Source organism: Bipolaris maydis, assembly GCF_028858645.1.
Source record: "Bipolaris maydis strain C4 unplaced genomic scaffold PSV08scaffold_8, whole genome shotgun sequence".
In the NCBI taxonomy this organism is placed as follows: domain Eukaryota; kingdom Fungi; phylum Ascomycota; class Dothideomycetes; order Pleosporales; family Pleosporaceae; genus Bipolaris; species Bipolaris maydis.
Window position 1 is genome coordinate 1,713,728 of NW_027093864.1, and position 27,496 is coordinate 1,741,223.

Sequence of the window (27,496 nt, forward strand, 5' to 3'; positions counted from 1 at the left end):
TACGCTGACCGTGATCACGCCATCCTAAGTCTGCAAGATCGGGCGAAAGAGCAGGCCGAGGGGAGCTCTGCCCCTGGTACGGGCCTTCCTCTTGTCGAACCATCGCTATCCGGACCGTCGACTGATCTGGGCTGGTTACAGGCTGACTCTTCCGGTTCTTTGTCCCTTGATTACTTCCTTTCCCTAGAGGACCCGGTCCTCTCTTCTCTGGATGCTGCCTGTGATACGCTCGTATCAATTCCTTGCAGTTCGTTAGATTTCCTTCTGGTTCCCAAGTGTTCTGGCTATCCGGCCATCCTTGCCACTTGACCAAGTATTTCCACTGACGACCGATTTTCCGTAGGTCCTTGACCGCTTCGACCATATACTCGTCGTTCTCGAGTTCGATGTCTTCTGCTAGTTCGGCGTCTTGGGGTGCTGGTTCCAAAAGCTTTTTGTGGAATATGGGGTGTACTTTCATGCCTGGTGGTAGCCGTAGTCTGTAGTTTACCGGCCCTATTTTCTCTAGGATCTCGAATGGTCCTACTCGGAGATTGTCCAGTTTCTTGCATGGTCTTTTAGTTTTCAAGTTCTGTCTTGACAGGAAAACTTTGTCCCCTTCCTTAAAGGTCGGTCCCTCGATCCTTAGCCTATTCGCTGCTTTGGACATCGTGAGGTTCCTCTGAGCGATCCGCTTGCTCAGTTCTTCGTGCAATTCTCGCAAAAGGCGGGCTTTTCCGTCTGCATTGTCGGCGATACTTTCAATATCCTTTGGATCTCGATGAGCTACCGGCTCATATCCATAGTTCGCATAGTGTGGTGACTGCCTTGTTGTTGCGGATTTCGTGCTATTGTAAGCCAGTTGCGCTGCCGGCAAGTACTCAACCCAGTTGTCCTGTAACTTGTTGACGTACATCCGCAGATACTGCTCCAATGTCTGATTCGTTCGTTCCGTCTGGCCATCTGTTTCTGGGTGGAAGCTCGTCGAAAGCTTCTTCTTCACACCTAATTTTGCCAGGAATGTTGTCCAGTACAAGGACGTGAACAGCTTGTCTCTGTCCGTAATGAATTCCTCAGGTATCCCATGCTCTGACACTAGTGCCTTATAAACCTCGTACGCGCATTCTTCTGCCGTAATTGTTTCTTCCGTGGGCACAAACTTTGCTCCTTTAGTCAATCGACATACGATGAGTAAGACTGTGTCGCATAGTCGTTCGGATCCTGGTTCTCGTGATTTCGGGAGCTTCACTATGAAGTCCATCGTTACACTTATCCATGGTCTAGATGGTGGCTGTAAGGGCTGCAACAGGCCGTAGGGCTTATGTCTCTTGGGCTTGTTCTGGTGACATGCCAAACAGTTGCTTAGTATTTCCTGCACCTTCGTACGCATACGCGGTATGGCGAACACCTTAGATAGTCGTCTAACCATTTCTTCGATTCCTGCATGTCCATACTCGGGGGACTCGTGCAGTTCCTTGATGAGATCCCGTCTCATGTGTGGGGGTACATATGTTCGATCCTTCGAAACCATACATCGGTACTCCTGTTCGTCTCGTAACAGTCCATCGGAGCTCTCGGGCTCGAACTGCCAGCTATTGGCTTTCTCTTGCCATTGCTGTTGAAGCGTCATTACTTGGTGAACCACCGTGGTAGCTATCTTAGCTAATTCCGGCTGATTGTACTTAAGACTGCCGTCGGGCATCAGTCTCAGCATTGCTTCGTGGGGTTCCTTGTGACCTTCTTCTCGTAAGTCGCTTCGTCGACTGAGGGCATCCGCTGCTCCGTTGAGCGTTCCGGCCCTGTGGGTGATCTTAAAGTCGAACTGGGCCAGCATCTCTGCCCATCGTACTTGTCGTCGGTTGAGTTTCTTCGTCGTCATGAAACTCGTCAAGTTCTGGTGATCGGTAAAAACCTCGATCGTGTCGGGGAGTCCTAACAGGTACACCTCCCATTGTTCAAAGGCATCGACTACTCCAAGTAGTTCCTTATCGTGAACGTCGTAGTTAAGTTCTGCTCCTGAGAACTTCCGTGAATGGTAGAACACCGGTCTCCATTTCTTATTCGTGCACTGCTGTGACAATACAGCTCCGAGTGCGTAGTCAGACGCGTCGGTCTCGACTCTGGTGGGTCGTTGAGGGCTGTACATCTCGAGTACTGGCGCCTCTAGGAATATCTGCTTGATACGATCAAAAGCCTCCTGATGTTCCTGTTCCCATTTGAAACCTATTTCCTTCTTCGTTATCTCCGTGAGGGGTGTCGTGATCTTCGAGTAATCTTTGATGAACTTTCGATAATAGTTCGCAAATCCTAAGAAGGATTGAACATCCTTGACTGTTTTGGGTTTTGGCCATTCCTGTACAGTCTGTATCTTCTTTGGGTTCATTTTCACTCCTTCGGTTGAGATGATAAATCCGAGGAACTCCGTTTCCTGCGTGTGAAACTCACACTTTCCTGGTTGAAGGTATAGCTCGTATTCCTTAAGCTTCCGTAAAACCTTCTTAACATGCTCGACATGTTCTTCGCGTGTGCCGCTGGAGTACACTAGTACGTCGTCCAGATACGCGGTAACAAAGATTCCGAGGTACTCGTGGAGCGCGTTGTTGATGACTGATTGAAAGGTTGCCGGCGCATTCGTTAACCCGAATGGCATAACCGTATACTCGAACAGTCCATACTTCGTCTTAAACGCTGTCATCCACTCGTGACCTTCTTTGATCCTAATTCGGTAAAATCCTTCCCGAACGTCGAACTTCGTGAACCACTTAGCTCCCTGGAGTCGATCCATGAGCTCTGTAATCAGTGGTAAGGGATATCGATTCTTCCGAGTAACGCTGTTCAACCTCCTGTAGTCGACACATAGTCGCCACTTCCCGTTAGGCTTCTTTACGAACAATATAGGCGAGGCCATCGGGCCTGATCCTGGTCGGATAAATCCCTTCTTCAAGTTCTTCTGGAGGTAATCCCGCAGCTCAGCATCGTGCTCGGGCGCTATAGGGTACATTCCTCCTGGGCTCAACTTTGCTCCTTCCTCCAGGATGATCTCGTGATCCCAATCCTGGTGTTCTGCTAAGTCTGTTGCTTCGTTTTCCTCGAACAGTTCCTTGAACTCTGATGTTCGGTATTCTGCTGGAACCGCCAGCAGTGGTTCGTCATGAACGGACGCAACCTGTGGTACCGGTCCTTCCTTCGTGGTCGCGACCTGCCGTATCCAAATGACTCCTACTCTCTGAGGGTCCTTCGCATAGATTCTCGCGATCTTATGCGGCGAAATCACACCGAATCTCCCATCTGGGTTTGCGCGTTGATCCGTCGGGCGTGTTTCTCGTCGTACACCAGCAACCTTGTGCACAGGTTCTCGGCTGTGTATCGATTTCTTTTGCCAGTCGATGGCAGGGTTGTGTTCTAACAACCAGTCGTAGCCAATTATCATCTCGGTCTCACCGAGATCCATAATACTAATCTTCGTTCGGCTTTCTTGACCAGCCAGGCGTAACGATACTGCCTCGGTCTCAAGTCGAATCCAGCCGTTCCCGTATGTCGTGGGACTATCGTCGGCTAATACCACTCGCATCGGCACCTTCTTGGTCCGATAGGGTATATTGTTCTTCTCCACCACTCGTGGTGAGATAACGGTTCGTGCGGCCCCACTGTCTATGAGCGCCGTCACCTCGTGTCCGTCTATAAGTACCGTAGCCTGCAGCCGCAAGTCTTGCGCTCCCAGTTCGCGTACTTCCTTGAGGGTCGTTTTAGGACTGCCTTCACCAGCGTGACCCTGTCCCTGGCGGCATCCTAGTTTTTTGTCTGTTTTCCTTTCCTCTTCCTAGGAAAGTAGCCTTCGCCGTCCTTGGCGGAATAGTGTACCGTACACTGGTCGTCGTAACAGAAGCTCCAATGGGTATTCTCGTGCGGTATGTCTTCCTTCGCAAACCCCTTCGTTGGACTCGGCTTCTTCGTTCTGTGAATCGGGCATCCGTCTGCCTCACAGATGTTTGTTGACAGGGTGCTATGGAGATAATCGTTTACTCCTCGAGCATCCTCAAACTGTTGTCGGTGGAAGGCGCATCCCTTCCTGCAATGCGTCCATAAGAGTCGTTCGTGGCTCTTTTCTTTGTTGGACCTTTCTCGTTCCTGCCTAGGTACCCTAGTCGTCGTGACTCTTGGTCTTGCAGCTCTGTGCATCCTGCAGTTCTTCGCATTGCATTCCTCGGCGGATATCGTGCTATGGTAGTAGTCGTCTACCTTTCGAGCATTCCGTCGTTGTTCCCTGTGGAACTGGCAATTGGTCGTACAATTGGTCCAGCATAGCTCTTCGTGAGCTTCCTTTTCTCCTGGCTGGTGCATCTGACAATGCTGTACCCGACACTCGTTATGCCATAAGTTGATGTGGCAGCAATCGTCCTCGTTGTCCCTGGTTTCTTCTCGCTTCCTCAAGTGGTAATCGCACTGTCTTGGGCAGTCAACCCAACGTAGGCGCTCGTGTTGCTCCATTCGTTCCTTGAACGTCCGAGGCGTCTCCTCGTCATCAGATTCCTTGAATCTGGGTTGTTCCTGGGCAGCCCTGCAGGCGATCTCCTCTGCTCGGGGTCCCGTGATTGTGATTCGTCCTTCGATATCGCAATCGTTGGCTTGGTGCCTGGTATTTCCACAAATCCAGCACTGTTGGTCTCTTAGGCGGCGTAATACTTCTGCCCCTTCAACCTGCCAATCCGTTGGTAGTGGTTCGTCCCACTTGAAGTCTTTGAGTCCGAGTGCCTCTTTCACCATTTCGAATTCCTCCTCCATGACTTCTTCGTATGTCTTGCTGAGGAAGGCCTCGTAATCGGCCTGTCTTGCCTCGTCGTATAAGTCTACGTCGCTGAGGGTTTCGTCTGGCTCCTCGGTCGGGTAGGGTGTTGCTATCCGTAGCATCCCGATCTTAACCGCTCCTTGCTTGACTTCATTCTTCGGGCAGTCCCTGCGGAAGTGTCCTACTTCGCCGCAGCGGAGGCATGCCTTACTGTCGTAACGCTTCTGGCGTTCTTCCTTGGAAAGACCGTCGTTAAACTTTCCTCGGGTGTTTTTCTTATCCTTGGACCTGTCTTGTACCTTGCCAGTCATATAGGTGTCTCCGTCGTGATCCTTGTTGCTCCGATACCTTCGGGTGTTGGCAAAGGGTAGCCCTGGTCGATATCCTCTCTGGGCTTCCTTCCGTTCCCATAATCGCGTGTCGATTCTTGTTGCCAACTCGATCAACGAGTACAAATCCTTTGGCTTGTCGTAGTGTACAAGTTCGTCCTTGATGTTTTCCTTCAGACCTGCTTCGTATACCGTCCGGAGTGCCGAATCGTCCCAATTGATTCGCGCTTGTAGTTGCTTGAACTCCGCCGTATAGGCCGAAACTGCTTTGGTCTGCCTCAGGCGAGATATCGCTTTCTCCGCCTGGCTTTCCGCGTCTACCTCCCCGAAGATGCGTCCCATTTCCTCCTTGAAGTTGGCCCAACTGCTGAATAAGGCACGCGTCTCGTCCTTGGTTCCTTTGTTGTTGATGTCCACCAAGAAATCCTCCACATAGGGTTGCATCCAACTGGCTGCTTTACCCTTCAGGTGTGTGTTTGCCATAAGGATCTTTTCTTCGTCGTTTGGCACATCGTTGTAGCCACAGTATAATTCGATAGTGGTGAGGAACGTCCGTAACCCTTCTCGGTTACCATCGTATTTGTCCGGGGTTGCCATCTTGGGTTTCTTGATAGGCTTTTCGTTTGGGGTGGCCATCAGCTGACTCGTGAGCTGGTTGATCATCGCTTGCATCTCGGCCATCTGCCGCGCATGGATCTCGGCCTGTCGCCTAAGACTATGAACCATTTGTCTAGGGTTATCCATTGTCTCCTCCTCATCGTCGCTGGGAGTCAACATCTCGTCGTCGATTGCTGGGTTAGGCACTGGTCCGGGACCTTGGACTGGTCCACCGGCACTAGCCTGTGACTGAGAATGGTTGTGAGACATCGTAAGTCTTAATCGGGCGTCCTAATGTTAATCTTCCTAAGTCCACTGAATCCGTGGGTGGTCAAAGTGTTACACGGGGTTTGGTGCTGATACTTCTCTAGGCTCGATCCGGGTTAGGGCGAGTGAGATGGTGTGAAGAGCGCCGTGAGGTATTTGTCTGGCGATGCAGTGGAGTGGGCGTGCTTGGATAGAAAGTAACAATAGGTTGACAATTCCTAATCTATATCGAATAGACTAACAAGTATCAATCTTGTGAAGTTGAGTAACTAGTAAGAAAGTACAATTTGAGTTGACCACAACGAGAGTAAATAATGAAATCCATCCATCCTTATATCCTCATTGCCTCTAGTCCTGTCCTCCCTGTCCTCCTTTCTCGGCGGGAGGTTTGGGAGGACGTTGGCCTCCCTATCCTCAGTGGCCTCCCGGAGGCCATGTCTTGGCGGGATGCCAAGTCACGTGATCTCGCCCCGCGATGATCATCCTTCCCGTCAGGATCCCAAGTGGTTTCCCAACTTTCTATCGTCATACCCGGGGAGTGAATCCTTCTGTTTGTTGCTTGTAACAAGTACTTGGTTCTATCGGAGATCAGCTGGTGAGCTTATATCTCCAATAGATAATAATTTAAGGATAAAAAAGAGTTAAAAGAAGAGAAATAATTAGCTTATAACTAGCCTAGGTTAGTTAACTATAAGGGTAGCGATAGTTTAGTTACTAGAAAAACTATACTAGGGGCAAAGCTCCTCTTAGCTTCCTCTTTCTTATTATTCTAAAGATTTAGAATAGTATAATTTTAATTAGTATATACCTGCTCTTATACCTTAACCTCTAAGAGCTCGCGATATAAGCGCGTAGTCTTAGTAATAGCTTATAATTAGCACTCCTTAGCGAAGGTAAGCTTAAGACGCTTTTAACGCTTCTTAGCCTTAATCTTTTCCTACTCTTCTTTAGTTATAAATAAACTATACTTAGCCTTTATAGTAATATAACTAGTATACTACCTAGACGTAGTATCTATAAAGTAATAAAGGTTCTTTTTCTTATAACGCTTATAATAGAAAGTTATCTCTTTTTTCTAATAGTAAATCTAATTAGACTAAGCCTAGTAGCGCTAAGTTAAGGTTATTATAGAAACCTAATAAGAGGAAGATAGGACCTTAGGTATAGTTAGGAAGGCTAGAGTTAGGAAAGGATAGTTATAATAGCTTAGAGCCTACTAACCTTATATATAGCTAACAATTTAATACGTGGTATAGTAAAATAATAATCTAGAGTATTAGGATAATACGCCTAAGAGGGGGGATAATATTATAAGTAATAAGAAGGATTCTCTCCTTAACGCGGGATAATAAGGTTAAAAGCTAACTACGTCTACGTTAAAAGGTAATAGATATTGTAGGGCTAAAAGTTACGTAATATAGGTACTCCCGCTAAGAGCCCTACTCTTACTAAGAAAGGGAGCACGGGGGGCCTTAAGAGAATTATACTCCTACTACTCTTATAGTAATATACTTCTAAGAGAGAATAAAGAGCACTAGGATAGAAGTAATAAGGATATAAGAATAGATAGATTTTATTATTTACTCTCGTTGTAGTCAACTTAAATTGTACTTTCTTACTAGTATCTTTACTTAATAAGATTGTTACCTATTAGTCTATAGTAATATAGATTAAGTTATCTAACCTTTTATTACCTTTCTATCTAAGCACCCCACTCTACTATCTCGCTAGACAAACTTCACGGAACACTAATATAAAGCTCACTAGCTATAGTATAGGACCTAGCAAGAGAAGTATAGATCTAAACCCCGTGTAATAGAAAGAATACTTAACTTTACTTATTAAATTACTTAAAGTAAGAGAAACTTTACTTTAAGTAAGAAAAAATTTACTATAACACTAGATAGCCTTAATCTAGCCTACTCTAGGCTAAATAACCCTATTAGACTATATTCTAATATCCTCTACGTCTAATTATGCTAGCCTAACCTATTTTAACACGAATATCTATATAGTGCTTTCTTTTAGCTCTCTTAGGACTTTTAAGCCCTAAGAAAAGAGATATTATTAGAAACTATTCTATTTCGTAGACCTCTTTACCACCTTAGTTTAGGCTAGTCTACTCTAGCCCCTTTTAGTAAGCTCTAATCTAGAGCTACTTATATAAGCTCTCTAAACACTACCTTAGCTTAGTAGCTGTTCGTCTAAGTAAATACAGACTGTTTACTCTCTAACCACTCGTGCTACTCTCTACCTATACCTATTCTAACCTAATAGTCTCACACCTGCTCGCTTATAAACCACGTTATATAAAAATAATACTCTAATATTACGTTAAAGTACTAAATTATATTAGCTAATAGCTATATATACTAGAATAATAAAAATAAGTTAGTCGAATATTCGAGTGGTATGCATTTTAGCGTAGATTGAGATCTCCTAGATCTCACGTGACGTTATCGATGCGCTTACGTGACGTTATCGACATCCCAAGCCTGGTTTGGTACTACCACACGGAAGGAAGATACGTAATCTCCTTCTATTCCCTTATTGCACTTGCTGAAGAGATTGAGAAATAGGGAAAATAATAAGTATGCGATATGAGAGACTATCTTGTCATTTAATACAGTGCATTACTATCTAAGTTTGAGAATATGCTAGGGAAGAGCTTGTCTATTATTCGCTGTGTCCATCCCACTAATGCATCGATGCATAATATTGCACGCGAAATGCAAAGAAATCGGTATGACCTGTCGACGCTTAGAGGGAGTGTCAGTACGAAGAGAACGGCTCTTGAAAATTAAAGTATAGTTATTAACGACAATATTATCTTCGATATGGAAAATGGGGTATTATATACCAGTTGCCTAAACGCTAGTAGATGCATAGTATGAGAAAGTTGAGCTCGGAGTCCGTGGCGATGTTCAAACTCTTTGTTGTGGCGCCATGTTATTTAGTCTGAGTCATAGCCTACTAGTGCTGATAGCAAAGCAGGTTTCTTGGCTGAAGTCGTATCACCAGTTTCCACTGGCAACGTTGTAGAGACTTCTTCTTCAGCTAATGCATCTCGCTTCCTCTTTAAAATGCCTAGGTTGATTCTCGACGCCGGTCCGCTGTCTTTTGATAGGAAAGGGTTAATTGCTGCTCGCGTATTGCCAATCAGCGTTTGTTGCAACCCTTGTCGGCTTTTTTCTGCTGCTAACTCTGCCTTGAGCTTTCTTGTCTTTGCAATGGGCTTAATAGCCTTGGTAGTGTCCTTCTCCTCGAAAATTAGTTTCCACGACTGTTGCTCGAGTTCTCGGTCGCCCGAGGCGCTTGCACCAAAATCGACCAAGCCGGCACGCGTCCGGTCTGCCTCTGTCTCGTCCGCAATATCTAATCCAAGACTAAACTTTGCTTGTATACCCTCTTTTCGCATATCTTCCTTCTTCCAAGTCTTTCTCTTCGCGCGAAAGTCTTTCCTGAGACGTGCGTTCACGTCGTATGGGTCTCGCCAGACTTCGCTTTGATCGTAGAGTTCCTCCACCCTTTCTCTGTGTTTCTTTTCCGCGTTTTTGTCTTCTAGTTTTCCCTCGAGGCTCGCAAAAGCATCTTCCCTCTGTCTCTGGCGCTCTTCATCGGTCAAGAATTTAAGCTCTCCCTCAGCTTCTAGTCCTTTGTCTCCCGGCCCGTAGTCTCGTCGCCGCGCACCCTCGACGACTTTGTACTCGCTATTCTTTGGATCGGTCTGAATCTCCCACCATCCACCGCAAGCACTGTGCTTCATGCGAAAACTCCATATTGGTGTGCTATAATAGTTGCCTATCTTCTTCTTTTCGGCATTGAAACGTACACCTTGGCCTATGATGGCCGGAGGAGTGCAGTGGTCGCACCACACGGCAAAGGGAAGCTCGAAGCGAACAGTGAGGATGCCCTGGGAGATCTTATTTGCGCGTTTGCCGAGAGGATGCGAGTTGTTATTGAAGCTCGGCGGGTTGGAGGCATCGGGCAGGTAGTACCGCCCCATGTTGAAGCCCTGCATCGTTGCGGGCTGTGATGCAGGGAGGGCGCGACGTGCGCTATGTCATAGGGAGCCGGTGTGTGAACAGCATGAGGTTAGGCTCTCAGTGCGGAAAAGACGTTTGGCCGCGGAGGTGGATGACATAAGCAGCCACTCCGATCAGCTGCATCGTCGTCGGTCTCCAGTCATGCCGATGACCAGATAGCTGCAGCCTTGCTATACCCAAAAGTGACCTCACCCGCAAGTTGCGAATCGGTGAATTTACTTACAGTTGCTCACATCTCAACGCCCAAGCTATGGCTAGCGGCGTAAGAAATTACTGAACTTGGAAATTGATTTAAGGTTTCTCGTTGATTGTAGCACTAAAAGGCTTGTCTCTTTCTGTGACAAGATTAGGGCCGAAACGGCCAGATATGCCCAACCTGAGTTTGCATGCGTCATTTCCAAGATCAGGGCTTCAACGTGCAACTTTGGTGGGAAGCAATAAAAAAATGCGCTTAATCATATTCTTTTAGATGGCAGGTTGTTCTTTTCCTCGCATCCAAGACGCCATGCAGCTGGTTATCAGAACCAAGAGTAGTCGCGTCGCCTATATCATAACCTTGTCCTTCCTTTTTCCTCCATCTGACACGGTCGAATAATTTAAGCTTCGGGGTCTGTGATGAGTTTTGTGATCTTTCCAATGGCAATCGTTTGACCCTGGTCACGGAGAGTGAAACGACCAAGCTGAGGGTAATCTTCAAAACGCTCAACACAAATGCTTCCAGCCGTGCCGGTAATCTGCAATCGTGCAATGATGCTCATGCCCTTTGTTGCAAATCCAGGCGCCTTCTTTGATCGTCTTCCTGTACCCTTCTCGAGCTTGTGCAGTAGTGCGCTAATGGTGACTTCTTCTTGTGCTGCGTGGACGTGAAGCACACAGTTGAAACCAGCAGTTACGATTGATTTGATGTCCAAAAGTACGACTTGGGCCTCAAACTGGGAAACGCAGTGAACGGGTCGCTTAGGTGAGCACAACACGTAGCCCTAAATAGTTGCACACTCAGTTCCCAGCTCAGTAATCCAGTCACAAAATTTACTTACGGGCAAGATATCTTCTTCTTCTACACCTCGAATTCGAACACGAATTTGGTCGCCGCAAGCCGCGCCAGGAATTTCGTCTTCCTGCTCACCGAACAGGGCGGAGATGTGAATGGTTTGTCGGTTGGGCATCATGAGGTACCTTGCAATTGTCAGCGTGTTTCAGTTAGTCCTCGTACAGGCGACTTACTTGTTCTCCTTCTTGATGATACCAGATTCGATCTTGCCTTCAATCATGGTGCCCATGTCCTTGTACTTTGCGGCAATGGGCATCATGAAGGGAGCATTGAGCTTGCGCTCAAGGGCCTGCATATTGTCCAGGTACTCAAGAAGAGATGGTCCATCATACCAGGGTGCAAGATCCTAAGTAAAAATGTCAGTGCAGCCACTAACTTCGTTCTCTATTTGTCTTACCTTGGGCACACGGGTCTTGATGCCAGTGAAGGTCTGGGCGCTGACAGGCATCATGCTGATGTCTGTCTTGGGGTTGTATCCGAGACCCTTCAAAAAGGCTACGACCTTGGTTGTGCACTCCTTGAATCGATCCTCTGACCATTCAACAGTAGGGTCGTCCATCTTGTTTACGACGATGAGAATCTTGTTCACACCCTGCGTCTTGGCCAACATGGCGTGCTCTCGGGTTTGGCCACCCTTTTCGAACCCAGTTTCGTACTCTCCCTTTCGAGCAGAGATGACAAGAATACCGACATCTGCCTGTGAAGCACCACTGATCATGTTGGGAACATAAGTCTTGTGGCCAGGGGCGTCGAGAATTGAGTATCGTCGCTTGTCCGTCTCGAAGAAACCTCGACCAACTTCGATAGTCTTACCCTGTGCGCGCTCCTCCTTGTTCAAATCGAGCGCCCATGAAATGTACCATGTTTCTCGACCAGCATCCTTTGCCTCCTTCTTGTACTTGTCAAGGGTTCGCTCATCAACCATGCCAGTGGTGATGAGGATACTGCCACCCAAAGTAGACTTTCCTGCATCAACGTGACCCAAGAAAATAATATTGACGTGTTCCTTGCCGTATATTTCGGCAAGAGTCGCCTCGTCGATGTCGGCAATTTCGTTCTCAATGTCTGGTTGCTTGGCCATTGGCCTGTCAGGGGCCTTCTCTTTGGGGATTGGGCTGTTGCGACCTGACGAAGGGGTTGGCGAAGTACGGCCAGAACCTGCTGAAGCTGGGGTGGGTTCTCCCGTCTTCTCAATAGCCTTTGCAGCAGTCACCTTGGTTCCAGCATCAATGGTTCCCTTCTCTTTGTCGGCCTTTTCCTTCGCAGCGGATAGTGCTCCTGGTGTGCCGAGGCTGAGGACTTTGATTCCGCCTGCCTTTTCGACCTTTGGAGTAGTAGTGTCGCCACCGATCGAGAAAACCTTGGCCTTGGGTGCACTGTCGCCGCCAATGGACAACACCTTGGCCTTGGGTGCCTCCTTCTTGGCTTCAGCAGCGGGTGCGGCGCCCGCTGAGCCGGCAACGTCTGTGTCTCCTCGCTTCGCTATCCGCACTGGAGCCTGGCCTTGGGCTTGTTGCTGCTGCTGGGGCTGGAAGTTCTGCTGGCCCTGGTACTGGCCGTAGTTGGGATAGCCCTGTTGCTGGCCGTATTCTTGGCCGTATTGAGGGTATCCTTGTTGCTGCTGGTAGTACTGGCCCTGGCCTGCGTACTGGTTGTATCCTCCATACTGCTGGCCGTACTGATTGTAGCCGCCCTGGTAGCCTCCATAAGGCTGGCCAGGCACGAAGGAGCTCGCGCCGGGCTGGAATGACTGCGCTCCAGGGGTGAAGGTGGGCGCATTGTTGAGGTTCATGCCCTGCGCCTGCTGTGAGAGGCGCTCCTCCTCTTGCTCCCAGTTGTCTGCCATGGTGATGGCGCTTTTTTCTTTAAGAGGTGAGGGCTGAGTTGGGGCGGGGAATGCGCTAATGGCCGGGGATGGTGGGCGTGTGGGAATGCGCAGAGAAGCCGTATAGGTGTCTAGGCAGCCGAGAAGCGACGTGAGGGCTAAATAGGCTGGCGATTGAGTGTCGTCGGCGAGAAGCGAAAATGTTGCCGTGTCGTTGATGCCCACGCAAGGATTTGGCGGGGTTGTTCGCAGTGGCGCAGTGGGGCTGACTCAGGCTTGAGCTGCTCTCGCTGCCTAACATTGGCCAGGGCGCCCTCGCTGCGACTGGCACCGCAACCAGCAACCAACAACAAAGCCGCTCACAAATAACAAGCCATGACCCAGCCTTTTTCCGTATCCTTCTAGCATTTGGTCATACTCTTCGCCTCCTCTCCTCGCAGCTTGCCCATTCATCCGGTCCCATGATCTCATTGCTGGTCTTGAACTGTTTGTTCGCCGCGCCCGCATAGTAATCCTCCAGGCGACGCTCATCTTTATTGGTCAAGATGGATGTCCTACTCTCAAAGGTATGGCTGTCTTCCGACTCTTCATACGCCTACAGATGACCGTAGAGCTGCATGTTCGTTCCCTCTCGCTGTCAGCAAACTGACCATATGCCAGGTCACGCAGCAGGCTATGAGCTATGCCATCAGAAGCGGCATAGCAATCACCAGTCACTATGCACTCAAGCAGTGTGGCCGTCTGATGAAGACTGTCGATGGCCAAGAGAAGCAGGAGCTCGCTGCCCTACAGATGAGGTTGGATTCCAAAATCAACATCATTTCCCCTGCCATCGACATGATCGAATTAATTGCAGCACGTGGCAACACATCGCTGGAATCCGCCGTTGGCCTGACCAAGTCGCTGCGGTGGGAAATCCAAACACTAGGCAGTCGAGTTGAGAAGGCCGTGGCCGAGGAACAGCTCACCAGGAGAGGGAGCTCGAGAGCAAAGTCACGCGACCAAAACATCATCGAACTTAAAGTGATTATTGGAGACATGAAGCGACTGTTGGAGCGCATCGAGGATGCAGTGCCGCTAATCAACCTTGCCATCACCACATCTGGTGTCAACCTCTCCACAACGCTACCAGCTACAGTGTCGCCGTCAAGGCTGCTGCAAGCAAGTACTTTCCTTACCTCTGGTGACATGCAGTACTGTGCAAACAAGCCTAGAGCCCAGCAAATTGGACCAACATTTACCCTATCCATGTACATGTTGTTCTCTGGTCATGCAAACAGACCTCACGAAGAAGATTTGCGCGAGACGACTTGGAAAGAAGTCATGCACAAGGCCCGTGTCACACTCATGAGGGTGCCGCTGGACAACGTTTACGACTACCCTAAACCTTTTGGACAAGATAGTAGCCGAGCTGATGAATCAAGCCACCGTCATATACCATCTGAAAGTTTTTTGCAGGAATTTGCATATCAGCTGCTCATCGTTGAGGACTTGGACGACGGCCGCATGCACGAGTACGAAGATGGCGAGCCACAGCCCGAGCCCTATGACGGCATTCGTGAAGCTGGTGTCAGAGAGATCATACCCATCCACGAAGTTGCCAAAATCTTCTATGCCGATACCGGCAAGATTCTTAACATTGGTGCTGACGGCAAGAGCAACAACCCCATCTTGCTACTCAAGAGAGACGTCAATGCAGCACCCCCGCGGCGCATGATGGAGCGAGATACGGACGATGCTAATTACGAATCCGATGATTCCCATACTATCGGCGGCGATGAATCAGATCTAGAGCAAAGTCAGCTCGAAGACCAACTGCGACGCGAATCAACTCCAAACCCAGAACCATCAGCTCCACAAGAGTCAGAACAGCCAAGATATCCCTGGCGTCTACCTCCCACTCTGGATCTAGAATGGATGGCCTTTGAGGTGTACACTGAAGACCCATTGTCCGATTCAGAGGTCGATGAGACAGAGGACTTGGAAGAAGAGGTCTCATCGCCTACTCCAGCCGATCGGTCAGTCCACGACGACCGTTCAGACTCTTCCTCTTTCCTCGGTCGCTTCTCAAACCTTAATCTACAATCCAGCACACCCACAGACTCACCAAAGTCCACGCCACATAATCAAATCATTCCGTCACCGGAGAAGGTCTCAGCGCCCGTACCACAGTACACGCAAGCTGCGCCAACAAGCCTGCCCACTATCAAAACTTCGTTATCACTCTTGGAAATGCTCATTCGCTTGACTGCATTACAGCAATTCCAACAATCATCCCACCTCGCCATCCCAGATGAATTCCTAAACTTCTTCTTATCGGATAGCAGCACAGTAGGTGCAGGCGGCGATGCCGAGATGCGACGCCGTGTGCGCCGTGAAGCCCGCATGCGAGTCGGATTTGATCCCTACGACGAAAGCCCAATCAAGCGCCGGGGCGAGGACTACCTTGAACACGAGTTACATGACGGGTGCGACCCAGCAACTCCAGGAGAAGATGGCGCCAACCCATCATACGATTATGATGGGTATCCAATTGCCCGGCGCTCTTCACCTGCGTATTCACGCTCTCGCCCAGGTACACCGGGGCCCTCGTCTTCGACTTACAGTGCGACACCTGTTTCGAACGCCCATGCAGCATATTCCGCAGTCGATGTATCGAGTTCAAGTCGGTCGGGTATGTCGCACGGAAACATGGCATCGCCAAGTCCGCTATTGCGTCGAGCGACGACCCAGCCTGGTGGTCAACTGAAGACACTCAAGCAGCCTAGTTTCCGCGCTCCGGCTCCTTCGCGCCACCCGCACGAGGTTGTATCTAGAGGACACTCGTTCAGAGGCAGTGCACCGCCGGATACGCCGCCGGGAACTGTAGAGAGGTAGATGATGGCATTGAGTGGGAAATAATTACGCACGATATGCAGAATGAGATGGGATGGACGATGCAAGCAAGCTGCTTTTTCATGAAAATTTGTAACAAGTCAGTCATCATAAGCTACATACGAGGCGGGGGGCGTTTTATACCACTTTCCACTATTCTCAATGGCTCGGCATAGAATTACATAGAAATATCACAGCATAGAACAAGGGCGCAACACAAGCATTTTTTTTAAAAAAAAAACCCCCCCCCAATGGGGAGCATACACATTTAACTATCATGTACCCCGTATTCCTCATTGGAAGTAGTAAACCCTAAACTACCGTTCCCCCAAGGGAACCCGGGTTTGAAGAAACGCCAATAAACGCCCATATTCCGATCCGATAGTGATATCCCCGCCGTGCCATCGCCTTCCACCACAGTTTGAAAGAAAAGAGAGCATTTACTCCCAATCCTCCTCGTCGCTCTCCTCGGCAACCGCCTTCTTCTTGTCGTTCTGGGGGCTTCCTGGTGCGCGGCTGGTTGCCCCGCTCACAAGATCGTAACTGGCATCGCTGTCGGCCACGCTCTTCTCATCATTGGAGCGGCGCGGTTGGGTGGCTGGTGCTTTAGTTTCGCTTGTGGGCTTGAGGGTATTGACTGAGGCGGCAAGGTCCTTGGAAACGGGCTTGGGTGTAGTTGCTGTGGGTTTGGAGGTGGCAGCCACAGTTGTGTTGTCGTCTGAGTCTTCATCTTCGTCATCGTCATCCGAGTCTTCTTCGGATTCCTCTTCTTCATCATCTTCATCCTCATCGTCATCCTCTTCTTCCTCGGAGTCTTCGTCCCATGCGACCTCTTCGTCGGGGACGGATGTGGAAGCTGGTTGGTGTTAGCGCTATACATTATTTTGCAGCACAGATCATATTCTTTGATGACATACCCTTGAGCATCTCTCTCCTTCTTTGTTCTTCACTCTCAATGACGCGGCGCAGGAAGTAGTACCTGCACCAAAAAACCTTGTACTCCACCTTCTCTGGGACGCACTTCTCCATGGCACTCCTCAACTCCTCGTGCTTCTCCAAATCCTTAGCAATAGCATCTGTCTTGGTTTCCGCGTCGAACGAGGCCTTCCACTTTTCCCACTCCGGGCTAGCGGGGTCTTTGAGGAAAGAGTCGAGAGTCGAGTGGATCACGTGGAGTTGGGCATCAAAGCGCGTAGCATGGACGACCTTCTTTCCGCTGCTGTCCTTGGACTCGAAAAGAACATCGCCGTTCTTGGCGGCTTCAGAGCCAGACTCGGGTGGTGCAATAGTAACGGCGTCACGGAGGAAGTTGCGGATATTGGTGCCAAACTTGAGGAGGGCTTCGTCGGCCGCATCTTCTGCCTTCTCAACGTCCTTGAGACGCTTCGCAGCTTCGGACCTGAAGATCGCCAGCATTCCCTCTGCTTCCTTGACGACATCTGCAACCAGAGACTCGGGGCGATCCGGATGTGCCTCTATCTCTTCCTTTGCCTTCTCTGCAGGGTCATCTTGCCCGGAAGGGACGGATCTGGAGGCCGACGATTCGCTAGGCTGAAGGGAAATCTTTCGGGCATGGCTGATAATGTTGGAGACGCTCGCTGTCGCGTTCTTGGTCAAGGGCGCATATTGCTTGCTCGCATTATCGTAGTACTGCTCACCCTATGTCGCGTGGTGTCAGCGGCTGGTCGTCCCGATTCGCTCTTCATGCAACTTACCTGCTTCTTCACATTGCCCAAGAAGCCTCCTAGTCTCGCCGCCCATGGACTGCTTGATATGGCCTTGTACGCATCCTGGAACTCGGCGTTGAAGTTGTTGGCCGTCTCGCTGTGGGTGCTCTCTCCGCCTGTGGACTGCTTGGTGGGGTAGCTCTCCTCCTGGATGTGGTCGTAGGCGGAATCCATGGCTACGATGCTCCAGAAGAGGAGCGATAGTACAAAGGTGTGCAGGCGGTGAGGTTAAGGATATGAGTCGTTGGTCAGCTGCATCAAGGGTTCAGAGCAGTACGAGCGGGGCCATGCATGATGCTCCGCAAGCCAATGCGCTAGCTTTCGGGTGCGTATGTGCGCAGTCAGGTACAAGGCCACCATGCATCAACACAAAACAGCACCAACGTGTCATGTGACGATAGTGCAAGACAGCTGATATGGCACTTGTATTTAGATTCGTTTTTTAAAGTCCCTAGAGTATATCATCCCGCTCTATCCAACATGGTAGTTGGCGGCCACGTTGTACATAGCACGCCTATCACATAATCTGCCATGAGCACTGTTCGCGGACCCGCCTCCGCCAGGCAACGCCTTGTCTATGATGGATGCGCATGGTTCTTCTTCATCGCAATCATGCCTCCTCTCACCTCTTCTTCTTGCCAACAACTGTGGTGAAACCATCTTCGTCAACCTCTGGCTCCGGCTTGGTCTTTGGCTTTGCGGGCACGAGCGCAGGCGCATCCGTCATCTCGGTGTCGTCGTCGTCTTCGTCACTCTCCTCATCCACACTATCCCACTCGCCCTCTTGGTTGGTCTCCTTGACGTTTACACTGCCAGTCGCAACCTCTTTTCCTTTTCTCGCCTCCCACTTCTTCTGCAGCGCATCTACCGTTGCGGTACTGCCCTCGCCAATTTCCTTCCGTATTGTCATAATTTCACGCGCGACTACGACTTCGGTATCGTCTTCTACTCGCACACCAAATTCATCCTCGAGGACCTGCAGAAGCATAATTTCCACATCTTCCGCATCGGTCAGGGGCTCTGCTGCAAAACGCTCTGAAATCTGGCCTGCAAGCCAGTCGCGCTTTTCTGAAGAATCAGGACCGCCCCATTGGTTTTGTACGGCGATGGTAAGGTTGGCCCAGTTGAAGAGCGCGTGCCAGATGCCGAGATCGAACTTTTCTTGGTGTTCCTCTGGACGAAGAAGTTGTCAGACATGTCCATGCACACGTAATTTTTTTCTCTACTCACCAGCGATGGGCCCGAATACCGAAGTCATGTTGGGTGGGATGTTTGTTGCGAAGAATCACTGAGCGCGAGTTTGCGTCACTCTGGGATAACTTTTTGAAATTCTTATCGATAAGCAACCCCTCCATTTCCTTTGCCACAAATGGAAACGTGATGCGCATCGGCTGAGTGCTTGCATAATGCAGTCATCCTTACAAGAAAAGATACTCAATAAGTGTAATCCAATAAAAGATGGTGAGTTTGACTAGTAGGTCGACTCACTTGTTTGACATGGTGGCGCATTGCATGCGCCGTAGTCAGTCAGCCTATCTAGACTTCATATGGCTTTGCATTGTAACATGGCTCACAGACGAACCGACCATAGCCTTATTGCTTTATGTAAAATTGAGAGGTTCGCTATCACTGATGAGCATAGATGCCTTATCTGCCAACCTAGCTGTCGACTTCATTATATTTTAGTTGAATCTGCGCAGCTTACCTATCTGCTATAATCGCATAATTAGTGGGGGCAGTTTAGTTCCCCCATTAAATTAAAGGGAAACAAGAAGCCATCGACTGGTAGCAGGATTGCCTCGGAAAGCAAAGATGTAAAGTTTCAACGTAGCGACAGAAGCTAAGATCGAGACAGCCGGAATAGCTACGATAGCTAGAACAACTATCATCGTTGTCGAGCGTAGCAATCCAAATTCTATCTAAGTACTATTTTCAGATATATCAAACTATGCTAGAGTTCTCTTTTATCCAAGATTGCATGTTATGTTAGTAGGAATGACCTACTGTCGTTCAAAATAAAAACAACGCCTCAGAGCGCATTTTCCACCTACCTATCCTAATAAAATCATCTTAACTTGGCCTTGTACAGTGCACAAAAGGTAGCTTTGTGTACGTACGATGGAGTGGTTTTATTTCTTAGGAGCTGGTTGTTGACTAAAAGCTCTTAGGCCTCAGCTTTAAATTAAACTTATTGTCTTTACTCGGCTCAAACGATAGTGTTGGGTCGGCAATGAACGATTGTGAACTAGTAGATAGTGCAATCCACAAGCATTGACAAAAATTATACCTTTACAGTCTAAGGATATATAGCACAGAATAAATAAATGTCTGGTTATAAGACACTACTTTCTGCTGCAAAATTACACCAAATACGAAGCACAAAGGTCCCCAAAGACATAAAGCTTGGCATGCCGGGTGAGTGAGTGCCCCGCCATTTTTGGAAATCAAGAAGCACCATCAAGTTCATAACGAAGTCGGCTATGGCACGGTAGCATCGTCGGGCCGTAAGGAGATACGTAGTAGTGCATGCTAAGGCACGCTAGAGGAGCACAATTGCCAATTTGTGGCTGGACTGCTATTTCATGAGGCTGTGTTTTTTAGCGAACCATTCTTCAATGGCCAGGGGAGTGGGAGATTGTCCCCCCTTATGCCACTGAAGTCATAGTCTTGCGTCATACGAGTGTGGTGGACACCGACGGCAGATGGCAAACCAAAGCACATCGCGGGATCTGTTCAGGGATAGTTGTGTAGATCGCGAGCTATATCGCGGAGATGGCGTCCAAAGTTGCCAGCGTTGACGTCATGGGCGTAGCTAGACCCAGAGTGCCCTGCTTCTCCCTACAGTCCAAGCGTCGACCTGGATTGGAGCTCAAGAGCTTAAATCCATCTCGAATCCTCTCGCTGGACCCTGATTTTGCACGATTGACAACTATCTGCATGGGGATCCACTGTTTTGTACGAGAATACCTGCATATCTCACCCCCAGTGCACGCACACCCCACTTCAACCGGACCGAATCCAGTTAGAGCGGCGTGGAGCTCATAATACCCCTACGCTTCTCCTAAGCGCGTTCACTTTCACGCCCCTCCTCAAACACTTTCAATTCCTATCTGTACATATTATTACGCTACACGCACAATGTCGGCGCCCACCTCTGCCACGAGTGAAATGCCATCGCGCACATTCACCAATCGCTCAGGCGACGATGATGCCATTCCAGGAGAAGACACCTCGGAGGTGAGCTGCTGCAAGTCCATTCCAACATACAAATCACTAACAAATACATAGGTCACCAGACTCTTTGCAGAGCGGCTACAAGCCTGGAAACATGCAGTCGGCTACCTTGAAGATTACATTACCGCGACCGAAAAGACCAACCATGCACACGGCAAGGAGTATGAGCGGGTTTTGAAGGTTGGTGCTGCATGTGCATCCCTTCCACACTCACGCTGACATGATTCAGACGGTAAAAGACCCACTGAAGGAGGGCCACCACTTTGACCAGTCGCTTGGTGGTGTTGCAGGCATGTTTGAAAACATCCGATCAAACACCCAGGTATGTTGTTCCACCAGGAGATAACTGGGCTCTACTGACAGCGCTAGGGAATCTCCAATCAACACTATGAGACAGCCAAGCAACTCAAGAGTGCCATCCTCCCTATCTTCGAGCGTCTACACAGCGAAATCAAGAACAAGAGCAAGGAGCTGACAAAGGGCGCTGGCAAAGGCAGCAAGGCAGTCGACAAGGCTCGCCTGCTCACTCAGAAGCACATCGAGCTTCTCGGACAACATGCTGCCGCATTTGACTCGCATAGTGGCAGTCAGATGAAGGCTACCGACGACCCCTACATTCTAAAACGTGGGATCAACCACCGTCTGTACAAGCAGGTCCAGGAAGAAAACAACAACCGACAAGACCTCATCGCTGTGCAAAACTCATTCGCACAGTTTGAAGCCCACATCATCCAGGAGATTCAACATGGTATGGGCCAATTCCTGCAAGTGGTCACCACACAGGCCGAGCACACTAAAGCGGCGTACGGAGACATGGTTGGCACGTCTCAGCGCATTCCTCTCGACTTTGAATGGAACGGCTTCATCCAGCGCAACAACAACGTTCTCATCGACCCCTCTGCTCCTGCACGAACTCTGGCAGACATCACCTTCCCCAATCAACACCACAACGCGACTAAGCCTCTAATTTCAGGCTCACTCGAAAAGAGGGGCAAGATTATGCGCTCCTATGATACAAACTACTATGTTGTGACGCCATCCAAGTTCCTGCACGAGTTCAAGACGGACGATGACTTTGCCAAGGATCCCACTCCAGAATTATCTCTGTATCTTCCTGACTGTATTGTTGGTGCAGTCAATGGCCAGAAGTTCAACGTAAAGGGCAAAGATGTGTCAAAGGGCAAGATTGGTGGAGCCTTCTCCATGACGCACGAGGTGGGATTCAAGGCACACACGCCACAGGCTGCACAACAGTGGTGGGAGGTAATTCGCCAGGCTGCGGGTACGGTTACTGCTGAGGCGCCTGACGCCAGCGTACCTACTAGCCCCATTTCACCAGTCGACAAGCAACCTGCTCCCCTTCATACACAGGGACTGGAAAAGACTGGATCCGCTCCAGGCTCTGCTGTGCCTGCTAGCGCCACAACTCCCGCGCCTGCTGCGACAGTCAAGAATTAGACGGATAACTGGTGTCGTGTCCAAGGGCTGAACAGGTTCTTGGAAAGAGAATCGGCTGAATGTTGCTTGTTGACATGTTGGCTTTTACTGCGTATACACATACCCCCTCATACACAGATGCAATCGTGCTATACCCCCAACCCTAATAATGCCAATACGCTTTTTACGTATCAATGAATATCTCAGTTCAAGCATCAATCCCACATTTGCCGCACGTTTAGATTGACCCTCTTGTTCGCCATCCATCCAGCCCAGTCTTGATACTCTCCAGTCTGCTCGCCAGGCCATAATTTTAGATAATCAGGGCACGTCCCAGCCACGATCTGTGGAACACCATGCCAGACAAACCGGGAGGGCCCACTCATATAAACCGCACTACCAGACCTCAACCTCAGCGTTAGAACCTTATCACGCACCTCGCCGCTGTCGCCCTGAACATGCGAGGTACCAAGGACAAATATAGCATCGCATCCCAAGCTCACGCTGATGAGTCCCGTAGAGCTAGTCTCAGCGACGTCGCGATGCACACTCAGCGTATCGCCTGGCGAATACAAATTAACAATCGCAGCTTCAGCTTTCGTACCGGGAAACAGGGATTCCAGCATCCCTTTAGTATCCTCAGGAAACGGTGGTGGAGGCGTTGGAGGATACTGTTTTGCAGTCCAATCATACTGGCCACCCAGCGTTGTCCAACGCAGCTTCTTATTGAGCAGCTGGGCGATGGAGAGGGGTTTGTGGACTGTGGGGTCAAGGGGTGCGGTGATGGTAGTGGGGGAGGAAGGGGTGATGGAGAAGAAAGAGGAGTGGGACGGTGGGTAAGTGATGGTGTAGTGAGTGTGGATGTTTGTGAGATGAGCTGGGGACGAGAGGTCCCGGTGGAGCAGACGGGATAAGAGGATGGATTGAATTTCTGCGGGGAGGAGACTGGGGATGATGTGGAGACCTACCTTTTTGTCAGGGCTGGAGGCAGAATGTGAAATTTGGGAGTTTTTTTTAAAGATGGCGAGTGAAATGCAGGTGTTTCCTACCTGGCATGTCATCGTGCTCGTAGACTGGCACTGAGTCGGGAATAGTCATATCATCCAGGGCTACTCCTTGGCCAGCAAAAGCCTGGAAAATAGCGGTCAAGTCTTTGGTGGCGTACTCTTTGACGACATGGACTTTAGTGTTGGTGGTCGATGCAGAGGCGTCATGGCTCGCCAGATCAACAATGTCCGGGTCATTGTTCAATGCATCCAACTTCATTTTTTGATACTTCTTGTAGACATTGCGTATGCCGTCTGGCGGCCGCTCATGGGGATCGAGATCATGCATCCTGGCCTAGAGATGTCGTGAAGACTGCAAACACAGGCAACCAACGGGCAATGGCACATGTAAGGGATTGTGGGGGACAGGGGGGGCCAGTGAGCCATTGACTAATCTCGCGTTTGCGGCTGATGGCGGCGCGTTGCCCGATGCGGCGAGGTGTTTACCCTCTCTGAAATTCCCATGCACAAACACCAACGCCAAACCCTCTCTCCCGCTTCGTGACCCTCGCAGCGGCTCCGCCCTCGCTCCCTCACGACTACTAACCACAGGTAAACGTCACGGGAGATTGTCCAAATACAAGACTCTCATCTGCTACTACACTGCCCATCTCGGACGCGGCTAAACAAACACGTCTGACCGCTTGTCGTCTGAAACATCCGCAATCGGCAGTCCGCCACCATGGAGAACTACCAAAAGTTGGAAAAGGTTGGAGAGGGTATGGGGGCATCTGTTCCGGAGATAGGCCTGATTGTTTTTACTAACGCCTGCCAGGAACCTATGGTGTCGTGTACAAGGCCCGCGACCTGACCACAAAGGACCAACGCATTGTCGCCCTCAAGAAGATCCGTCTCGAAGCCGAAGATGAGGGCGTGCCCTCGACTGCCATCCGCGAGATCTCCCTACTCAAGGAGATGAACGACCCCAACATTGTCCGCCTGCTGAATATCGTTCACGCCGATGGTCACAAGCTCTACCTCGTCTTCGAGTTCCTTGACCTTGATCTGAAGAAATACATGGAGGCATTGCCAGTCAGCATGGGTGGACGAGGCAAGGCTCTGCCTGAAGGCTCTGGTCTTGCCGGCCAGACACTGAACATGGACGACAAGACTGTAAAGAAGTTTATGATGCAGCTTTGCCAGGGCGTCCGGTACTGCCATGCTCACCGAGTGCTCCACCGCGATCTCAAGCCCCAGAATCTGTTGATTGACAAGGAGTGCAATCTCAAGTTGGCGGATTTTGGTCTGGCTCGTGCTTTTGGTGTGCCACTACGAACATACACTCACGAGGTACGGTGGTTGGCATATACAATCAAGGCCCCTTTTCTGACCCAAAGTAGGTTGTTACGCTATGGTACCGCTCCCCGGAGATTCTGCTCGGTGGCCGCCAGTACTCGACTGGTGTAGACATGTGGTCTGTTGGATGCATCTTTGCTGAGATGTGCACACGCAAGCCTCTCTTCCCCGGTGACTCTGAGATTGATGAGATCTTCAAGATCTTCCGGTATGTGCACATCCCTTGCACAAGACCTGTGATTGCTAACAAAGACCAGTATTCTCGGTACACCCAGCGAGCAGGATTGGCCTGGTGTGACGTCCTTCCCTGACTTCAAGCCCTCATTCCCTAAGTGGGCCAAGACGGATATTGCAAACATTGTCACCAACCTTGACGAGGTGGGCCTTGACCTGCTTGATGCGCTCCTTGTATATGACCCCGCTGGCCGCATTTCGGCCAAACAAACGGTCATCCATCCCTACTTTGGCGGAATGAACGGCGACACGCGCCACGAGTACAGCAACGGTTACCACTAGCGGTCCCTGGAGGATGCTACGACTGTGACGCAATTTTGGTGGCTTGCACAATTGTTGCAGAGCACACGAGACGTTAGTGTCTACATGAGATTCCCGCTATGTTCTGGATACAAGGATTAGGGCTGTACCTCATCGGACAGCAAGCGGCGTTTAGGACGGGATATGTTACGAGAGCACATGCATCAAATGTTACACTAGCACTATACTCTATATGATTGGATCGCCTACACATGTGAATGTCGACAAATAAGAATGCATCGAGACCCTGCCCTTTGGTGTTGCGAGTGCGCTATGACGTAGCGTGTCTGCCCCACTTCAGCCCTATGGCACGCGTTGGGTGTAGACATGCATCCACCTACCAGGCCCATCCCTTGACAGTTGCGACGACGTTGTCTCTTAGGTCATGGCTTCGTCAGCACCAAAGTTACTTCCCCCGGGAACTGGCCCTCGGCTTATTGTATACCACCAGACGTTTCACGATTCACAGGGCAACTACCACTCGTTACTACCGTTGATGACCAACAACACGGGCATCACCCATGTCATTATCGCAGCCATCCATCTCAACGAGGGGGCGGGCAACATTACACTAAACGACCATCGGCCAGACGATACGCGGTACGATCAGCTATGGGGTGAGGTGAACTGGTTGCAAGGGAGCGGGGTCAAGGTGCTCGGCATGCTGGGCGGAGCAGCAAAAGGCAGCTATGAGAGATTAAGCGGCGACGACGAGAGTGTACGACCTCCCTTGTTGTTTCTTTCAAAAAAAAAGACCTCTTGAGTAACTAAGTAACTAAAACATGTTCCCCCCCTGCCCATAGTTCGAAGCCCACTACACCCCCCTCCACGCCATCATCTCGCGCTACAAGCTCTCAGGCCTCGACCTCGACGTGGAAGAAGAAATCCCCTTGTCCACAGTCACACGCCTCATCTCGCGGCTCCGATCCGACTTTGGCCAGCACTTCCTCATCACCCTCGCGCCCGTCGCCACAGCTCTCGTGCCCGACCCCAAGATCCCAGCGCATCTCCGCCCGCCCCGCCCCATGCTCGCCTCGGGACCCAGCCCCAACCCGCTCCACCCCACGCTGCCGCACCTCAGCGGCTTCAGCTACCCAGAGCTCGAATGCAGTGTCTTTGGGCGAGAGGTGGCGTGGTACAATACGCAGTTCTACTGCGGATGGGGCGACGCGGCGAGTACTCTCTGGTACGACGCCATTGTCGCCGCGGGCTGGAAGCCCGAACGCGTAGTCATGGGCGTAGTAACAAACCCGGGCAACGGCGCAGGCCACGTTTCGCTTGCGACTCTCGCACGCAACTGTGCCGTGCTGCGTGACAAGTACCGCAATGTGGGCAAAGGGTTTGGCGGCGTCATGGGCTGGGAGTACTTCAACGCCGGTGATTGCGATGCGGATATCGTCCATGTGGCAGAGCTAGACGGTGGGAAAGGGTGTGAGACGGTGCAGGCGGGTTGGGTGGCTGCGCTCGGGAGGGCGCTGAGGACTGAGGAGACTGAGATGCAGACGCAGCATACGAATCGCCCGTTGCAGAATGTCACCGCGGATCAGATACGGAGTATGGTTACGCGGCTGCCCCAGGCAAGTGCCCCGTGGCCCGATGAAGAGGTGCAGAAGTTGGTCGTGCTGGGGTTTCAGCGGCATGAAGCTGTTGCTGCGTTGAATGCTACCGACGGGAATGTCGAGTTGGCCGCCGGGTTTTTGTTTGAGCATTATCCACAGTAGATGGGGAGGGGCTTCTTGGGCACGAAGGAGGGTTTAGATTGCCATTTTTTGTATTGCTCAAGTAGAATCAAGTGGATGAAATTATCATTTGCCTGTCTTGATGTCGGATGGATTTACATTGTGTAGCAACATGTGTCAAGTCTTTTGTAACATTCAAACGTCATATGAGATGTCAAGTATCACAGGTTTTGAAAGACCAGGTCAAGTTAGTGATATAGCAAGAGAACCACGACTTTCAACAATGCACATAGATGGAAATGGCCGAATCATCAAGAATATCTCTGAATTGATTTTGAGAGAAAGAGAAGAAAAAAAAAGGAAAATAGTGGGTATCCTCGGGTTACGTACAGAACATACTCGCTGGTAATGAACAACCACAGAAAAAAAAAACCCCCAAAAAAAGCCATAAACACTTCCATGACCATAATCCGTTGTTTGAAACCCCGTCGTCCTCTTCTGCGACCTGAGACCTGGAGGGGAAGGGGAAGAATAGAAATCTATAAACAAGGGTAATACACACTAATGCCAGTGAAACACAATTCTAAAATCTAAAAAAAAGGTGGTACAAACGTGTAATGATGGGGAAAAAGAATGGAAAAAGAAAAATGAGAATAGGGAAACACGAAGAATAGACATATCCCCCGTCACCCCACATGCCTGAGTGCTTTCCTAAACCCAGCCAATTCATCGATTGCCTCACGAAGAGACGGCGTAGACGAAGAAGAAGATGATGACGAGCGATTGCGC

The 27,496-nt window shown here is 50.0% G+C and overlaps 8 protein-coding genes across 8 annotated transcripts; 3 read left to right on the forward strand and 5 right to left on the reverse strand.

Annotated features, from left to right (window-relative positions):
* Window positions 1–8,541: 8,541 nt before the first annotated feature.
* On the reverse strand, window positions 8,542–10,038 carry PSV08DRAFT_305791 (CWC16 protein). Its single transcript, XM_014217587.2, has one exon. The coding sequence runs from the start codon at window positions 9,977–9,979 to the stop codon at window positions 8,912–8,914; it is 1,068 nt and encodes a 355-aa protein (XP_014073062.2). The 5' UTR covers window positions 9,980–10,038; the 3' UTR covers window positions 8,542–8,911.
* A 395-nt stretch (window positions 10,039–10,433) lies between these two features.
* Window positions 10,434–12,901, reverse strand: PSV08DRAFT_224970 (P-loop containing nucleoside triphosphate hydrolase protein; the record flags this gene model as incomplete). The annotated part of the gene is made up of 5 exons (XM_014217631.2): window positions 10,434–10,984; window positions 11,042–11,180; window positions 11,229–11,401; window positions 11,453–12,472; window positions 12,548–12,901. The coding sequence occupies 5 exons, from the start codon at window positions 12,899–12,901 to the stop codon at window positions 10,601–10,603; spliced, it is 2,070 nt and encodes a 689-aa protein (XP_014073106.1). The 3' UTR covers window positions 10,434–10,600.
* A 524-nt stretch (window positions 12,902–13,425) lies between these two features.
* Window positions 13,426–15,985, forward strand: PSV08DRAFT_204245 (RanGTP-binding protein-domain-containing protein; the record flags this gene model as incomplete). Its single annotated transcript, XM_014217630.1, has 2 exons — window positions 13,426–13,446; window positions 13,541–15,985. 2 exons carry the CDS (start codon window positions 13,426–13,428, stop codon window positions 15,755–15,757), a joined length of 2,238 nt encoding a protein of 745 aa, XP_014073105.1. The 3' UTR covers window positions 15,758–15,985.
* Window positions 15,986–16,176: 191 nt separating this feature from the next.
* Window positions 16,177–17,735, reverse strand: PSV08DRAFT_204250 (uncharacterized protein). Its single transcript, XM_014217629.2, has 3 exons — window positions 17,470–17,735; window positions 16,672–17,413; window positions 16,177–16,610 (listed from the first exon to the last, which is right to left on the reverse strand). The coding sequence occupies exons 1-3, from the start codon at window positions 17,653–17,655 to the stop codon at window positions 16,195–16,197; spliced, it is 1,344 nt and encodes a 447-aa protein (XP_014073104.1). The 5' UTR covers window positions 17,656–17,735; the 3' UTR covers window positions 16,177–16,194.
* A 111-nt stretch (window positions 17,736–17,846) lies between these two features.
* PSV08DRAFT_224981 (Pre-rRNA-processing protein TSR2-domain-containing protein) lies at window positions 17,847–18,758 on the reverse strand. Its single transcript, XM_014217628.1, has 2 exons — window positions 18,712–18,758; window positions 17,847–18,654 (listed from the first exon to the last, which is right to left on the reverse strand). The coding sequence occupies exons 1-2, from the start codon at window positions 18,737–18,739 to the stop codon at window positions 18,104–18,106; spliced, it is 579 nt and encodes a 192-aa protein (XP_014073103.1). The 5' UTR covers window positions 18,740–18,758; the 3' UTR covers window positions 17,847–18,103.
* Window positions 18,759–20,619: 1,861 nt separating this feature from the next.
* Window positions 20,620–22,173, forward strand: PSV08DRAFT_371819 (uncharacterized protein; the record flags this gene model as incomplete). Its single annotated transcript, XM_014217627.1, has 4 exons — window positions 20,620–20,718; window positions 20,770–20,895; window positions 20,945–21,037; window positions 21,085–22,173. The coding sequence occupies 4 exons, from the start codon at window positions 20,620–20,622 to the stop codon at window positions 22,171–22,173; spliced, it is 1,407 nt and encodes a 468-aa protein (XP_014073102.1).
* Window positions 22,174–22,270: 97 nt separating this feature from the next.
* On the reverse strand, window positions 22,271–23,497 carry PSV08DRAFT_391902 (uncharacterized protein). Its single transcript, XM_014217599.2, has 2 exons — window positions 23,202–23,497; window positions 22,271–23,116 (listed from the first exon to the last, which is right to left on the reverse strand). Exons 1-2 carry the CDS (start codon window positions 23,485–23,487, stop codon window positions 22,368–22,370), a joined length of 1,035 nt encoding a protein of 344 aa, XP_014073074.1. The 5' UTR covers window positions 23,488–23,497; the 3' UTR covers window positions 22,271–22,367.
* A 177-nt stretch (window positions 23,498–23,674) lies between these two features.
* Window positions 23,675–26,833, forward strand: PSV08DRAFT_410346 (glycoside hydrolase). The gene is made up of 6 exons (XM_014217626.1): window positions 23,675–23,917; window positions 23,974–24,488; window positions 24,539–24,702; window positions 24,752–24,941; window positions 25,411–25,746; window positions 25,832–26,833. The coding sequence occupies exons 1-6, from the start codon at window positions 23,881–23,883 to the stop codon at window positions 26,747–26,749; spliced, it is 2,160 nt and encodes a 719-aa protein (XP_014073101.1). The 5' UTR covers window positions 23,675–23,880; the 3' UTR covers window positions 26,750–26,833.
* Window positions 26,834–27,496: the final 663 nt, after the last annotated feature.

Coding starts and splice junctions, on each gene's coding strand:
- PSV08DRAFT_410346 (XM_014217626.1), top strand. CDS start 23,881: ATGGAGAACTACCAAAAGTTGGAAAAGGTTGGAGAGG. Junction 23,918..23,973: donor GTTGGAAAAGGTTGGAGAGG/GTATGGGGGCAT, acceptor AACGCCTGCCAG/GAACCTATGGTGTCGTGTAC. Junction 25,747..25,831: donor TAAGCGGCGACGACGAGAGT/GTACGACCTCCC, acceptor CCCTGCCCATAG/TTCGAAGCCCACTACACCCC.
- PSV08DRAFT_224981 (XM_014217628.1), bottom strand. CDS start 18,739: ATGACTTCGGTATTCGGGCCCATCGCTG. Junction 18,655..18,711: donor GGTATTCGGGCCCATCGCTG/GTGAGTAGAGAA, acceptor TTCTTCGTCCAG/AGGAACACCAAGAAAAGTTC.
- PSV08DRAFT_391902 (XM_014217599.2), bottom strand. CDS start 23,487: ATGCATGATCTCGATCCCCATGAGCGGCCGCCAGACGGCATACGCAAT. Junction 23,117..23,201: donor CGAGCACGATGACATGCCAG/GTAGGAAACACC, acceptor ACAAAAAGGTAG/GTCTCCACATCATCCCCAGT.
- PSV08DRAFT_305791 (XM_014217587.2), bottom strand. CDS start 9,979: ATGCAGGGCTTCAACATGGGGCGGTACTACCTGCCCGATGCCTCCAAC.
- PSV08DRAFT_204250 (XM_014217629.2), bottom strand. CDS start 17,655: ATGGATTCCGCCTACGACCACATCCAGGAGGAGAGCTACCCCACCAAG. Junction 17,414..17,469: donor TGGGCAATGTGAAGAAGCAG/GTAAGTTGCATG, acceptor CACGCGACATAG/GGTGAGCAGTACTACGATAA. Junction 16,611..16,671: donor AAGGAGAGAGATGCTCAAGG/GTATGTCATCAA, acceptor AACACCAACCAG/CTTCCACATCCGTCCCCGAC.